General features: G+C 35.7%; 1 protein-coding gene across 6 annotated transcripts in view; it reads left to right on the top strand.

Annotated features, from left to right (window-relative positions):
* LOC110839492 (cell adhesion molecule Dscam2-like) overlaps positions 1-17,020 on the top strand; it is a 186,116-nt gene that overhangs the window by 72,112 nt on the left and 96,984 nt on the right. For all 6 annotated transcript variants that reach the window (XM_087354717.1, XM_022083712.2, XM_022083714.2 and 3 more), the window contains exon 3: positions 13,432-13,541. In XM_087354717.1, coding sequence (XP_087210843.1) covers positions 13,432-13,541 — 110 coding nt within the window. The remainder of the gene's footprint in view (positions 1-13,431; positions 13,542-17,020) is intronic.

Below are 17,020 nucleotides of genomic sequence, written 5' to 3'. Positions count from 1 at the left end.
AGCAAATTTAACGTAATAAACTTTAACATTCTGTATTGTATTGTGCTATTGCTAAGGCATGTCTGGCAAATACATTACCATTCGCACACTTAAACTAACTGACTAATTTCGTCCTTCTAGGTAAGTTAATATACCAAACTCAGCTGTTCAAAAAATTCTCCGTCTTTTGTCAGAAGAGATGCTCTGGTCTCTATGTCGAGCCGGAATGAATTCAGTCCTCACACTTAAACCCCTTTTTTCCTTAAATGTTTTTTTTAATAATATTTTCGAATTTACTCCTGGACCCTTCGAAAGGTCAATTACCTATATGCCCCGCCCATCGCTGTAAAAATTGAGGCAGTAGGTACCTCTGAAACGTCGGAAAACTTCTACGAGACTACAGGGCAACACAGCAAACCAGAAGACAGCCATTTTCAAATGTTCTGTAAAATTTTATCTTGAAAAAATTTTACGCTTTGCATACATTCGCTAAATTGTTACTATTCGTTTTAAAAACATTATTTTCCAGTTGACACCATCTTTGATTATTTTTAATGCGTTTTATCACAAAGGAAAATTATTCGTTTGCTATTTCTAACCTGTGGCCTGTTTGTGACTGACCGCTGACGTAGAAGTGTGTGTCTGTTCGCGCGTGCGTGCGACCTGGTGATTGTGAACACCGCATTTGTTCGTACAAAATCAATGGTACTTCGACACCAATTTCATTCCGTTTCTGTTGACATCATGGTGATGTTCGTTAACTATATGGTATATCTGTGGGGTACTTAATGTTCTTGTCGTGGTTTTTGGATGGTTTTAATAATAAAACATCACTACTCTTAACTACTCTACTTGAGCGCAGAATGGAAAGTTCGTTAGCTGGGATAATCATCGCCAAATTGAGTATCGATTAATCGAAAAATATGGTATTTAGTTTTTTTTCTCTCAGTTTCAGGAAAACGTTTAATTGTATGCGAGCCACGGACTATAAACCCTACATGTATTATCACCAAAATCACCATCACCGCTACTGTTATGCCTGCGACTACCTCCAGAAATGTCATCATTATTCTTACCACTAACGCGATTAAAATTTTTCTTCTGGACAATGTTAGGTTTCATCGTAAAATGGATAAAACAGAGCACTATTTGCCAACGAAGCCCGTAAGTGTGGACGGTTTGACTTATCACTGAAAATTTTGTACAGAAATATTGAATAAAAATTTTCTTGGATATTATCCATCGTCTAGTAAATATAAAACGTCGTTTTACGTTTTATATTTACTAGACGATGGATAATATCCAAGAAAATTTTTATATGTCCCATCTCCGAAACGTGGTTTTTACGTTTTATATTTACTAGACGATGGATAATATCCAAGAAAATGTTTATATGTCCCATCTCCGAAACGTCGTTTTTACGTTTTATATTTACTAGACGATGGATAATATCCAAGAAAATTTTTATATGTCCCATCTCCGAAACGTCGTTTTTACGTTTTATATTTACTAGACGATGGATAATATCCAAGAAAATTTTTATATGTCCCATCTCCGAAACGTCGTTTTTACGTTTTATATTTACTAGACGATGGATAATATCCAAGGAAATTTTTATATGTCCCATCTCCGAAACGTCGTTTTTACGTTTTATATTTACTAGACGATGGATAATATCCAAGAAAATTTTTATATGTCCCATCTCCGAAACGTCGTTTTTACGTTTTATATTTACTAGACGATGGATAATATCCAAGAAAATTTTTATATGTCCCATCTCCGAAACGTCGTTTTTACGTTTTATATTTACTAGACGATGGATAATATCCAAGAAAATGTTTATATGTCCCATCTCCGAAACGTCGTTTTTACGTTTTATATTTACTAGACGATGGATAATATCCAAGAAAATGTTTATATGTCCCATCTCCGAAACGTCGTTTTTACGTTTTATATTTACTAGACGATGGATAATATCCAAGAAAATTTTTATATGTTTCATCTCCGAAACGTCGTTTTTACGTTTTATATTTTTACTAGACGATGGATAATATCCAAGAAAATTTTTATTCAGTTGACTCTTCACCATCGTCAAGAAGTTTTAGATTTGATATACAGAAATATTACTTGAAAAACGGACTAAATATCAGATCTTAAATTTAAATTGTGTTGATGCTTGGAATATAATTCACGTATTTTCTTTTATCCAGTGTTCTTGCAAGAAAGGAGATACTTTTGTCTTGTGTTGTTGTCCACTTCACCTCAACTCACTAAGTTTTTGAAAAGATACTGAGACCAGTGGTCAGTGACGTGTTTCCAGAACCACGGACTTACTTTCGTCACAAGGAGTGTATTGAAACTCTTGATCGTCTCCTTTCCGAGAAACTGCACATGGCGAATGGAGCGTAACATTTCGATTCCGTTGTTCTTTTGTTAAAAAGTTATCTTCCGTTAAACTTGATAAAAATAAAACTGATAAGTAACACCACGGAACGTAGTTATTCTTGAAAAAGCTAATAAAAGTACTCTAAACTACTCAAGAAATTCCTCGACTTTTATGAAACTCGAATGTTCACCACCGTGTTCACAAATGTCCTCGATACAAAGGCCCCTGTCCTAAGCCAAAAGTTTCTAGCCCCCCCCCTCACACCTATACTCCTTAAGTACTTTTTTAATATTATATCCAGCCTACGTCTAGATCTTTTGAGTGATGTAACTTTACTTAATCTTAAATCTGCATTATTAAAGGCTGTCTTGTTTGCTTATAAAATATATGGAATGTACATGCATATAAGAGATTCAATAAATGATTATAACACCTGAATTTAGAATATTATTGTATTCATTCTGTGATTCCACTACGAAATTAATAAATTAAAATTACTGATAATTTTACCAGAACAACACTTACATAAAACAAAATTACTTTACACATTCGTGTGAATAACTATATATGTCATAGTTGAATGTTGAACTAGTTCATAACTCTCTGCTCTCATCTTTGAATTTGATGAATTCCTGTCCAATTACAGTTTTATTTCAATGATTATATTTCCCCCCCCCCCCCTTTCTTTTTCTATGTGTATAAAAAAAATAGGTAGTTTTACGACGTAATTTACTGCATTTCTGCTTACTCTGGTTCTCATATCAATGCCTGAAACTCCGGACTTTTGAGATCTGGCGTAATTTTGAAGGTCTCGCCAATTAGCGATTTCAATTAACTCCTCTGAACCAAAAGTTTCTAGCGAGACTGCTTATGCACTAATTGGCCTCAGTGTCCCTTACCTACATGACCCTTTGTCCATCTATTGATATTTAAGCTCACATCCACCTGCGCGCTACACACACTCCTATGAATTTTGTAGTGTTGCTAATACATTATTTATTTTCACAAGGACACTTTTTCTCTATCAACCACCGACATTGCTTCCCGTTGAGTCAGTTTTCGTTTGTGAGCTTCCAAATTCCTATCCCTGTTTTATACCCCAATTTATTTACATTTTGAATGTTTACCAGAAAGTCAGTGCAGCTTGTGAAATTTTAAAGCGTGCACTGCAGTCTTATATATTGAATTAATCTGTAAAATAATGAATAAAGGTTTTCGCAAGAACTGTCTAAGGGGTATAATTATTTAATGAGCTTCACACGACCGGATAATTCGTCGGTGGCAGGAAGGAAGGTTTTTAGTAAGTCTTAAAATCTATTACTTATGAGTTTTTAAATATCTACGTTCATTCAATATATATTTTAATAGTTACCCGTTATATACGAGGCTTGTCCTCAAAGTAAGTTTCCCTGGGGCCGTTTACAGAAACAAAACACAATTTCATGGAAATATTTATTGCAACAGATACAGCAAGTGTCCAGCTATTTTTCAACATATTCGCCACCGGAATTGAGACATTGGTCATACCGTGGGACCAACTTTTGAATACCTGTGTCGTAGAAGTCTGCCGCCTGGGATTGGAACCACTGTGTGACAACCATCTCCGCCTCTCTGTCATTCTCAAAACGCTGACGCTGACCGGACAGGAATTTCTTGAGGTGTAGGAAAAGATGGAAATCACTGGGAGCGAGGTCCGGGCTGTAGGGTGGATGATTAAACACCTCCCAGCTGAACTCCTTCAGGAGACTTGCTGTCCGTCGAGCCGTGTGCGGCCTAGCGTTATCACTGACCGCACTTCACAGTCGGCGGGAGTTGGAATAAGAACCTCCATCTTCAACAGCTGCAACGATGCTACTGTGAGAACGCGGGAAGTGCCGTTAGTGCATGCGCCATGCTACGTCATTGCTCTATCACGTACGCACAGTCGCTTCGCGCAATATAAGGTTTGCTAGCTGTGGGACGAGTGGGAAACTTACTTTGTGGACGCGCCTCGTAGTTCAATTTTCCGGCACCAAAAAACATTTGTTTATAAAATTTCTCATTTACTCCCAGTCTCTCGTGTCTCCAATTTCCCTTTCCTATAAATAATCACTGTAATCGTATTTAGCGCAAAGTACAAATTACAAAGATTTCTGAACGCCTGCTACTACAATTTGTTTATGTACAAATGTTACCCTAGATATTTGCATGTAATTTGTAACACAGCTCCATTTATTAATTCATGGGATTATAAACAGATTTATGATAGAGTACTATGTTAATTAATTCATGTGTTCAGATATACGTCAATTTGCGACGAGCCAAACGCTTTAAAAAAAGTTTGATTTGATTTTCTTGATGGCTATTGCAATGTTATTTTTAGTTTTGTAAGATCATAACAGCCTTCTCGCTTGCGTGACTCGTTATCATTTCACTGGTCGGTTGTGGTTTGTGGGTTTTGATTGTCAATTATATGTAATTGGACGGGCACAGGCCAGTGGCTGAGGATATGAAACGCGATTTGAGTTCCAACATGAAAGACAACAAAAATTGAACAAATCAGACACTTGGAAATGTGGCATACGAGGTGCGATCGGAAAGTTTCAAGACTGTGTCAATAGAGGGCGAACCGGATGTAGTACGAGCTTCTGCCGCTAGGGGGTGCGGCCTACATTCATAGTGAATCAGTGTGCCAGCCGGCATCATCGAATTAGCATTTGTTTCTTAGTTACGGCTGGGATCGTTGTGTTCACTCCCAGGGGAACTACGTCGAGGGTGATGGATGAATTTAATACCTGAGATAAGTGTACGGGTTTTTATAGGCGCAGTCTGGAAACCTTCCGATCGCACCTCGTATATCACATACTGTTCAGTACAACTGGATGTATAACAGCCTTTGAATTCAATTGTCCCGGAAGTTTCTTTGAAACGCCCGCAAAGTTTTAATTGTGTGTTTTTATAAAATTTTAATAACCTTTGATTTTTGAGAATAGGCAAAAATGTGTGTTGGCAATTTTAATTGATGAGAAATACTGTAAGTAGGAGTGGTAAGAATTTAGTGTAATGATTTGAATCCAACGGAAACGAATCCTTATTTCTGAACTTCAGAACTCTTTATGTTACACCTAAGATTTGCACGAGATCCATAAATAAATTTTTTCAGCTGACGTATAGAAATTTCAAGTCGAAATATCTCTCTGTCACGTGACCACATAAGTTGAATTTTGTGCCCAGTTTTTTGAAATGAATTTGTCAAGGAATCCGATGATGAGGTTCTGTTCCTTCGTCACGGAGTATCCAGTCAGTTCCGTTGTTCCTACGTTATTATTTGATATTTTAATGTCTAACAGCCACATTTATTATGGAAACTAAATGAATAATTATACATTTTCTGTCATTTGTTAATATGTCAACTTTAGAGTTACACGTTTATGTTGAGATGGTCATGCTTTAATAAAAATCTTATTTACGTGTCTTTCCTCAGGCCTGTCCTTTTGTTTAGAATGATTCTTATTCTCCGACACATTTTTTTTAAAATTTAATTCAATTTTATATCTAAATATTTATTCTCATATTTTATTTATACACTACAGTGGGATATTGTGTCCCATTACAGTGACAATAATTCACTCGTTTAAGATTTTTATAGTCGTCTGACTTCATGAAGGGCGAAAGAATGTCTCAACCAATACAGAGACCCCTGCATCTGGTGTTAGCAAACAAACGAGAAAGATTCCCTCCGCGAAGAAGTACACAATGTTCTAATCTTCAAATTTACTTTTATTCATTGCATAAATAAATCATAAAACTTTCACTGGAATTCAGACTGTAAGTTATGTTCTGTAATGTATCACAGGCGGCAAATCTCATCGCTCGCCTCTTTCGACATCTGCGCGGTAGATCCGTTGTCACTACGGAGAGACAGATGAGGTGTTTGTCTTCTGCCCCGTCTCCATAGGAAGAAAAAGTAGGGGGACGCGACTTTGGCGACGCTTGGCATCGGCGTCGCTGTACGCAATGATATTGCAACTCATTTCAAGTCGCTGAGTGCTTCCAGCTAAAATACTGTTTGATGTTTATATGGGAACGGAAACTGGGAAGGTAAATAAACGTTGTATAACTTAGTAGAAAGCACTCACATGTTAAAATGACCTGCCTCAAGGTTTCCTTTGTAAGCTAGAGTGCTGCTTGGTGTGATTTTTCGCTCCAGAAATGGCACGGATGGTTTAAGGTGTCTTCGTATTCTTTATCGCTTTGCAGATGAAATTTATACAAAGTTTCTTTATAACAATTCTGAGGAATGATGGAAGATTTTTACTTCACATACAGGGTGATCTAGAAGTTAAGGAGTCCACGTTAATGTAGTTATTGATGGTTGCAGTTCAATACAGTTCGACTGGATTAATAAACACACATCATCTATGTGAATATATAACAGCCCAAGCAGGTTACGTCATGTTTGAACCTGTTACCGTCAACGTCAGTCGTGTTTAGTAGAAATGGATTTTTTTTTTTTTTTTTTTTTTTTTTTTTTTACAATTGCAACGAGTGTTAATTGTCGTTCGCTGACTGGCATACCGTTAGTACTTGATTTTTCATGATGATTTTAGGGATAAATTTTCCGATTCTCCCCGTGCCAAACAAATCGGTAATATCTCGTCTGGTGAAACGTTTCTGTGATACAGAAACTCTTCGCCATGTAACATCAGACATGAGGAAAAGAGTGACGCTTTGGACACTTCCAATACTTGATGTAACATTTTTTAAACTAATGCCAATGTAATTTATATTTTGACAAACAGATCGTGTGTGAGGAATGGGATGCGTGGATTTTATATCACCCTGTACACTAAACCATTTTTTTCGGGTTCTAAGACGCGGGTTCTCCAATCATGAGATATTTCTTACGTACTCGACACATAAATATGCACGGATTTTTTATGTTGTTAACATTGTGATCTTAATTTTATAAAATAGAAGGTAATTTCAACTTGCATCTTGGTTTTAAACACCATAATTTCTATATTTTCACCACATATGAAAATTCTCCAACTAAATTTAACTTTATAAACTGTCTGTGTGTTGTTCATAAATGAAGGGAAAATTGGTCAGTAATTAATCAGAGTGGTTCAAGAAATTATATCTGACGCTGTGGTAATTTGATAGCGGTTCTACTCTGATATGAGATGTGTAATTACTCGTGTTTCTATTTGCTTTAGATATTTATTCATGAACAGTCGAGTAAATATTAAAAGTGGTAGGGCAGTGATGTTTGTGAATTCACACGAGGTCACGCTTTTTCAGCTCCTGCCCACCGAATGCCTGGTTTTCCTCAGGCTGAAAAATATTTCCGGTGCACTGAATAGGACAGGACAACTTTAATTTCTACAACTTTTTAAGCCTGAAAGAGTTTTTAGAATACAAGGGCAACTTTGGCAGGGTTGAAATGTTACATGTTTCTAATTTTAAAACTTCTGCAACTCTGTTTGTAGCTATTCTTTGTTATTAAAGTTTTGAGTATCTTTCGTTAATTAGTACGATATTTGTGACGTTGTATGATGAAGAGAAACGTTGACAGATTTTTTTATTTTTTTAAAATGCAGCGAATAGTAACCAAACGTTTACTATGCTAAATTTGTCTGCCATATTAAATCAGAGCTTTCATTTCTCTTGTGAAAGGAATAGGACGTACTGTAATTACATAAGTTTTACTACTGTATACAGACAACCCGCTTTAAATTTACTTTTCACAGAAAACATTTCCCAGTAATGAATAAAATATTCAAGTTCATTGAATTGGAGAGGCTTATAAAATTTATTCAGTCAGAACTGTCAATAAAGTTATATCTCGTTTTACTATGTTTAAATAAATAGTCATTGGATTGTATTTCTGATTGAATATATCTACGAATCTGAACATGAGTATTATATAGGTAAACAAACATTTTATGGATTCATTGTCACACGAGATTAAATTATTTTGAAATTATTGTAAAATGTTAAATAGTTTCTGATAATAGCGATCAGACATAATCGTATTAAAATGTATTAATTGGTTGTACCCAAGGCATGTGTATAACAGGAACACGATTTATAATGACCGTCTTATGGGGTGTTTTGTATATCCAGTGCACACCCCCATATCGAATTCTTCCAAGACCAGTTGTAATATTGTCCTCATATGTGCATTTGTAAAGATAAGAATAATATAGAAATAATTTTATTTGTACTAGAAATCGAGAGATGTATAAAATGAAACAATATCGGTGTAAGAAATTTGCCTGGACCAGTAAGGAAACCCATGAAATGACCAGGATTAAGTGTGTGACACACTTCACTGAATATACTTAGTTATTATTTAAGACGATGAAATTAAAAAATATATTTGTTAATAATGCAACCACAGTCTTTATAGGAAGATGTTCTGATGTTTCAGATTTGAAATTGAAATTCATACACGCAAATAGAAATGATTTACCTTAGAAAACTGAAATAAAATTTGTATTTAAATATGATGGCAGAACGTTCCTATGAAATATCGGAATCTGTACGGCATTACTACCCATAATACTAACATAGATTAATAATCAGAATTGTAAATGTTCTTTAGAATTAAACTGAATTAAATAAATTTTGATACCATGAAAGGGGACACGGAAATTCTTTAATTACAATATCCGTATCTTACAACTCTTTAGGAACAGTGAATTATTTAGCGATGAATTAGAATGAATAAATATTAACAGAAGACAGTTTTCGACATCCGATCGTAATTTCCGAACGGACTCCGTGGCGCTGGAAGGGCCCCACAGGGAGTAATAAAGCTTTTATGCTAATGAAAATGCCGCGAATTAACGTGAAACGAGGGCGGGTGGAAAGAAACATAGAAACACGACGACACATTTCGTAGGTTCAGTTCCCCTACGTCTATATGCAACGCGATGATCATATGAGTGCGTTGGCTGAGGGAACTATTTTAAGGGCTGATTGATGTCTGGCGTCGGTGATGCCTTGGACCTGTTTTCATCTCCTCTTGCAACAGACAGGCACACGCCACCTTAAATAATCTCAGGGCTTTGTATCAGATCGACGGAAACAAAGCTAGAAATTAAAATAATTACGTACGAATAATAAAAAAGGCATAACTATTATTATACAATCTGATTATTTATCAGTACGCACAGACACTAACAGATTTATAAAGAAAATGAGAGATTTCTTCGATATTTGCATTCAATTTGTATTTGATAAACATACATAATGAACACTATTCAGTTCAAACACGGCAATACTTCCAGATGGACGTAACTCCTCCACAACTTCATTTCTGGTATGTTTCAAAATTAAATTATCAAATATATTATTTTATTTTCTATTTCTAATTTATTAATATTCATTTAGTCTTTATATTATTTACTTTACAGGATGATACAAAAACAACAACAAAACGTTCACCCACACAAAATCATGTTAAGCACGACGTACATACAGAACAACTTCGAATACGATATTAAAAATACAATAAATCTGGAAGAAAACATCATTTGAAATCTGATAAACATCTGACTAAAAGTTGCATTTAAGAAATTATATTTAAGTTTATATAATTTTATACACCTGAAGATGGTTCTTTTAGAACTGAAACATGTCGTAAATCGAACATTTCGATAGAGAACATCAGTTAATATATTTTAAATATTTAAATGTTAATTATAGTAATATTTTAATATTTAATAGGAATTTTATTGTGATTTAGACTGACAAGATTTAAACAAATAAACATACGAAGGCAAAATACTATTGTCACCTTCTTGTTCGTTATAATTGTGTCCTGACATTGTATTTGTTTAATAAAATTTCACACCGTATTAAATAAATCCATGAAGTAGAGATTCGTGTGGGAAACTGATGGTCACTGTAGAAGGGCATGGCTTTGTATGCAACTTCATTGTTCATTACCGCGTTTACAAGAGCGCGCTGTTGGATCTTATCTTGTCCAGTCTTTACGTCAAAAAACTGTAACATCAGTTTTGGTATTAACGTCTTATTTCAAATTGTCATTTTGTGTTTTACGACTAAAATCAATGGTAGTCTCATATTCTCTAATTTCCAAATATTATCTTAATTACTAAGTCCACATTATCTTGAGACTACGTTTGTAAAATAGAAGGTAACATTACAGTTTCGTATAACTTTTTAATCAGTTACAGTTTTACGTCTCAGAGGAGAAAACTCGAAATTTATAAATGGGAATTTTGGTTTGTTACCGTCATTCCCCCCCCCCCCCCCCTCCCAATATTTGAACTTTTGAACTTAAACTTTAAGGCAAAATCTGTTACGTGCCCCTTTGCAGTCTGATGATAAATAAAACCTGATTATTATATTTCTATCTAAATTTCCAGGACAACATTTTTAACAATTTCTAATATAATTTTGCTTTATAGTATCTCTGTTTTTACCAGTAAGTTTTCAATACTGGCGACGAGTTGGCGTTCCCTAATCGTGTCCAATCCCTGCTCGTATTTACATGATTTCAGAAATGAATTATTTATCTACGTGATCGACCTACATCGCAGAAGACTTGAACATCGGCTTACTCTCAGCTAACGCCTGGTTTCCTTCTGGAGGGCTCTCAGACCGTGCGTTAAGGGAGTTATACTACGCTCTGTTTGAATGCGAGTGCATCAGTCAGTGAGTCAGAGGTTGAGGATTGTTTGAAACCCCTTGATTTTTCAGGTTTTGGCTTAATTGGAATACGCAGTGAGTTTCTGAAACTGAGTTGTAAACCAAGACAATTAATCTCATGCTAATAAGTTCATGGCGGCATGATACTCTCTCTCTCTGTCTAGGTTTTTGTGTGCTGGAGAGAAAATCGACTTATAAATCAAGCTCTGCACTGCAGAAGGTGTGCAAAGTAGTCGAGAGATTTCTCTAGAAGGATTGAATGTACTAAAATATTGCTGACTTTTAGAATGAACAGTAAATTTTGTAGGTTTTGATGGCTGTAGTCAGGGTTACTAGAAATTAGGTCGTGGAAACGCGAATATTAGAACGTAAATTAACAGCAGACTGACTTAATAAACTTGTATATGCTACAGTAAAGGTATTGAATCTACCTATGCTTACACACAGGCGTTTTTTACAGTGGTTATCCATTTATGCATAAAATATAAAGATTTTTAATAAATATTATAGTGCAGTTTATGTAATTTATAGATATTCCATAACATGATTATTAATTTCGTATATCGTAATATTTATTATGTGCAGAAATTCGGAAAAATGATCCGGCCAGACGTGTGAAGCTGGCAGTTTCTTATCGTGTTTATTTTCTATAACAATCTTAATTCGAAGATGCGTTGTCTAGTTGCGAGCCAGTGTTACAGTTGCAGGAGTTAGCGTTCTGTTACGGACCAAACTGAGTAGGTAAACTTTTTCCTGAAGAAGGCAGCAGATTCAGATGCCGAAACATAGTATTCTGTTTATAGACTGTTGGACGATAGCTCTGTGTGAAGTTTATTTTTGCGCATATCCAATACGTTCTGTCTTAAGACAGTGGGGTTAATTCCGTTCAGTAACAAAGCACAGCCAACATAGATGAACATCCTGTGAAATATCGTCTTCATTAAATGAACCTGCCACTTATTCCAGTCACGGCTTACGTCACTATGGATACGAGACAGATATTCTCATCTCATAGTTACCAGTGATGCAAACCTACTCACTAATCTACCGGAAGACTTCCGTCCGCGTGTCCCATACCCACTACTAGTTAAGGCTTTGACCGGGATGTTCTTTTGTTAAATCTTATGTGGTACCGCCTGATTGGACTTCTAATGGTTAAGTGAAGTGTTTTCTTCGCGGTACGGGCTGAATTCATAAATAATATTCAGACGATCTTCGGCTTCAAAGGGTTAACCAGCTGATTTTCGTAATGGTGAGGTGTAGTGTTTTCTTCGCGGTACGGGCTGAATTCATAAATAATATTCAGACGATCTTCGGCTTCAAAGGGTTAAGGGACACGTGGACGGAAGTCTTCCGGTAGATTTCATTTGGAGCCGTCTAAGTACACTTCACTTCACCAGAGTATATTTTCACAAATTTTGTTTTACAATTCTTTTCCTATCCACACCTTGGAATTCTTTTTTTTAAAAAAAAACCCCACTGATACTGATTCAGGTGCCCCGTGCATTATAGGCTAAATGTTCAGCCAACCCTTATATGCTAATTTAAATTGCCATCGAGTGCCACACAAATACAAACCGTGTTATTATAACGATCTTACAGATACACTAACGTAACCCAGGTCTGATTAATGCCTTTAATTTGACGTGTCTATACGTCCCGAAACTGAGATAAAAAAGTAAAGATATTTTGGGATATGGAATGATGTTGGCAGCCCTGTAAAACTGGCGTGAATATCAAAGTCTTGTTTGTTGCGTCTCGTAATCTGGTAGAGGTTTTCCGACGTTTCGGAAGTACTTGCTGCCACCTTCATCGCCATGATGATTTCGTGATGCGACAGCACGACTGACCGCCATCTTCAGACTCGCCGGTGTAAGAACTAAAAAAAAATCTCGCTATATTAACGTGGTTTTATTTTTAAGCAGTTACCACCCCGTGTTTTTAGATGGAATTTACCTGAGTTCTCGGTAGATAGCAGGTACGTCTCAGTTTAAGCCTGACACCAAGCAACCAAAATAACTTCGGAAAAGCTGTTTTTTTTTATATACCGGTTTACCCTGTGGAAAATTCTGTTTCACGCGGAGCTGTGAAAATTTATGGGATGTGTCATTGTTTATGACCAGAACACATACAGCACGGGTGATGAGATTTATTCGAAAATTGTAGTCGTAAAACACCTCTTCAGAGACCTAGGTGTAGATTTTAGGATGATATTAAAATGGATCCTTTAAAAATGAGATGTAAGGATGTCGTCTGGATTCAGTCCTTTCGGGATAGCGTCCGCTGACGAACTCTTGTGAAGACGATATTGAAACTTGACATTTTACTAAAAATCAATAAGTTTCTCATAGTTATTGGTTGTTAACTTTTTAAACATGGACGTTTCTCATTTGTCTTTACAGTCTCGTGAGAAGACAAGACGGCGACCCGAATAGGATGGGTTGGCGATTTTCGACAAAACTGGTGTTGCATCTGTATGTAATTTTGGAACTCAACGTCTTTTCACACATCGGTAAGTAAGAATCAATTAATATATTTAATGCTTTGATGTCACAGTTTTTAAGACATTTACAGGCCAATAGAAAAAAGTCGGTAGAGGAGCTTTACAAAGTGCCGCTTACCTTCTGAGCACATGAATATATAAATATGTTAACTTGAAAATGACTATTATTTATAAGTTGATATAATTGCGTCATATTTTGAATTAAAATTTAATTATTAGTGTTTTTTCCCGTCTAATCACAATTGTATATAAATAAAATTATACATAAGATATTAAAATATCATTTAAATAATATACTCGTTCTTTCAAGTTCAGTAATATTTAAAAAATATTTTAAATTATTTACGTTACAGGCCAATGTTAAACCACTATCACTTTAAAATATACCCTCACTCCAATGAATTTGGATGTAAACATCATCAGAAGTTACACAACAACAGTAATTAAGTTTTAGTTTATAAGATTATAATTTTTAACTTTTAACTTTACACCTGAAGATGGTTCAATGTAACCGAAACATGTAGTAAAAAGATGTACCAAACATGTAAATGATATTTTAATATCTTATGTATAAATTTTATTTATATACAATTGTGATTAGACGGGAAAAAAACACGAATAATCGAAAATGACATCGATTTTCCTTCTTATCGATCTGTTTATTTATTATTATCGATAATTTATTATCTGCAGACGTTGGTTCGAAAATATTCTTAAGGTTTCTTTTAAAATCTGCAACGCGACGCTTGGCGTCAGTTTTCGATGTCGTCTTTCATGGCGTAGCGACGTTCATCTGTGGTTCAACGCCTTGTGGACTCGGAGACAGGATCGTTGGCGTGTACCTGTTAAGTCCACGTGGCGTTGGAACTCAGAAGACGGAAATCAACTTCTTCACCGTCTCGTCGTGATTACGTCACGTGGCTTGTAGTGAACAGTTAGTTGTTAAACGTGACTCCCTGGTTATATATGGTTGTCTGTTCCTGTGAGTTACACAAATTTGGGAATAATTATTGTCGTTCCCACTTCAAATAAACTGCTATTTGATGACTGCGTCTCAGGTATATATACACATTACTTATACTTCAGATCGCTGTGTGGATTTTACATGCATTTGAAATATTAATTTTTGATCAGCTGGTATTTTACTCTGTAGAATCATGAAATGGTACGATTACCTCGTTTATCTTACATGATCGTGTAATCATGTTCGTATCTAACGACATAATCTTTCATATTTTAAAAATTTTCCTTTTACTGTTTATTTTAAATGCGACGTGTGTGTGAGACTAGGCCTTTTTATATTTTTATACATAATTGGAATACTCGAGTTGACGGATGAAATAGCTCGATATAATAAGATCTCACACCCCGTGCTCCTCCAGCATGCCGCTAACATGTCTCGTGTCTAATTACCGCCATCCCGATCAGAGTGCAGGAGGCGTACGGCGCCGGTCTGACCCCCATCCAGTCTCTCCGCCTCTCACTAATCTCACCTTTCTAAGCTGAATGTTGTCTGTCTGTGTCCCCCCCCCCCCACTTCGCTTTAGTTGTTTGCCAAATTAGCCTCGGGCCTGTTTTTGTTGAAATTGCATGGAAATTGGAAACTTCCATAAATCTTCCTCCGACGCTCTAATGTACACATACGTGTTGTGTAAGTTATATTAATGAATGTGGATTCAGCTGTTTTCGTCGGCCTTTCAGTGGCAGCTAAGACTAAGAAATATAAAATCATACTTACAGCGTCTGATGTCGAGTTACCACCCACTTAAGGTGAGGATTGACCCTTGAAACCGAAGCTCGTATAAATAATATTTAAGAATTCGGCCCGTACCGCGAAGAAAACACTACACTTCACCATTAAAAATATCGTTTAAGGATATAATCCCTGTTTACACAGAGAATGATACGAAATGAAGATTTATTGACTTTTTCTGCGCATGCGCGGTGGTCTGTGGCTAAAATCGTGAGTGACGTGGTGTTAGCATGTAAAGCCACGTCTTGAGGGAGCTGACAGTTGCTTACCCTACCGGTGTTTCCGCCGTGACATCACGACAAAACATTCCCAAGTTCTAGTCGAAAGTTTGTTTAAACTGATGAAATTATCGGACGTTTCGATCGACTTTATAAATTCGACGAAACTTATTAGATTTTATAGGTTCTCCTGATGATGGAAGCAGGTACACTCTACGAAACGTTTTTTTTGTGATTTTTTTTTAAATAATAGAGGAAGTATTATCTTCTACAAAAATCATCGGTTTCATTAAAAAGTATTCGTTTTTCAAATGCTCCCATTTGCTTACAAACCTCATACGTTCCTCTGCACCCAGCCAACATTTCAGAAGCATCTGCTACCATTGTAACTGTGCATCTGTTCGTGGCAGCCAATGAGTGCTTCTCTCTCTCTATATATGGATGTTCCCTCTTGTTTCTCCTATTTGTTAGCATTCTCTAAAGTCATTCCTAAATAATTACTTCGTATATTAAATTATTTCAATTAGTTTGCTCTGGGATGGACATTTCTGTACTGTTTCAATTATCTTGTCCATTAGAGTACCGCGAATGGGAGCCTACGGAATTTCTGTTAGAATAAATCCGTCTCTCTGTCCTTACTCTCAAAACAGTATTAGAATTCTTAAACTGATTTTGGATAAATTTGATATTTTGAGAATTTTAGATTAATTATCGTTGAATTTCAATTTAAATTTACTTAAGAAAGTGCATAATATATCTTAATAAGTACTTACAATATTAAAAATACACTGACAGATTTTTTTTTTCTACCTTGGATAATCGTAAACACTTACATAAATGGATTTTAGTGTAGTTGATTACAAATTTACTACGTAATTATTTAGAATCTCTGCCACGATGATAGTGATATTTATGGTGATTATGGTTATAACGATGACTTGTGTGACAGGTGATACGATTTTCAATTACCTGTTGTTCAGAAGTTTCATGATTGTGACGGTAATTCAGTCACCTGTATGACCGCCTGCTACCTCAACAAAGTCTGTTAATAATAATGTCGAAATAAAACTTGTATGACCTGAATCTGTCCCTGCAAATTTCCCGATTTGCACAGACACAGTTTAAATCTTCGTGTAGTTTTATTTGGGACTGCAAAATGAAGAGGGAATATTGGTGTTTTGTTCTGTGGACTGTGTGGTGTTATAAAAATGTAATTACTAGCTTCACTGTTTGGTACCTCTCACATTTATTCCGTCCATTTCGATGAATTTGTTATTAAAGTTGAATATACAGCGTGTGTATCAGCTTCAGAATCTTGTAGCATGCTTTTGGAGTCTGTTTCAAGAGCATGATATATGAGAGCCCACTTTCCTTTCGTTGCCTTTAAAATTAAATTTTGTAATATCAGTGTCACTGTCGTTTCAATTTCATGGGTTTTAAGTTACGTAAATAAAATACATTTAATGAGAACACAAGGTGGACACTAGAAGTAAAATTCAAAGTTTCAGTCCACTGCT

Source organism: Zootermopsis nevadensis, unplaced genomic scaffold, assembly GCF_977971745.1.
Source record: "Zootermopsis nevadensis isolate Lab colony 2312 unplaced genomic scaffold, Znev_1.0 Znev_ptg000023l, whole genome shotgun sequence".
NCBI classification, from domain to species: Eukaryota; Metazoa; Arthropoda; class Insecta; order Blattodea; family Termopsidae; genus Zootermopsis; species Zootermopsis nevadensis.
This window is presented reverse-complemented; position numbering and strand designations above follow the sequence as displayed.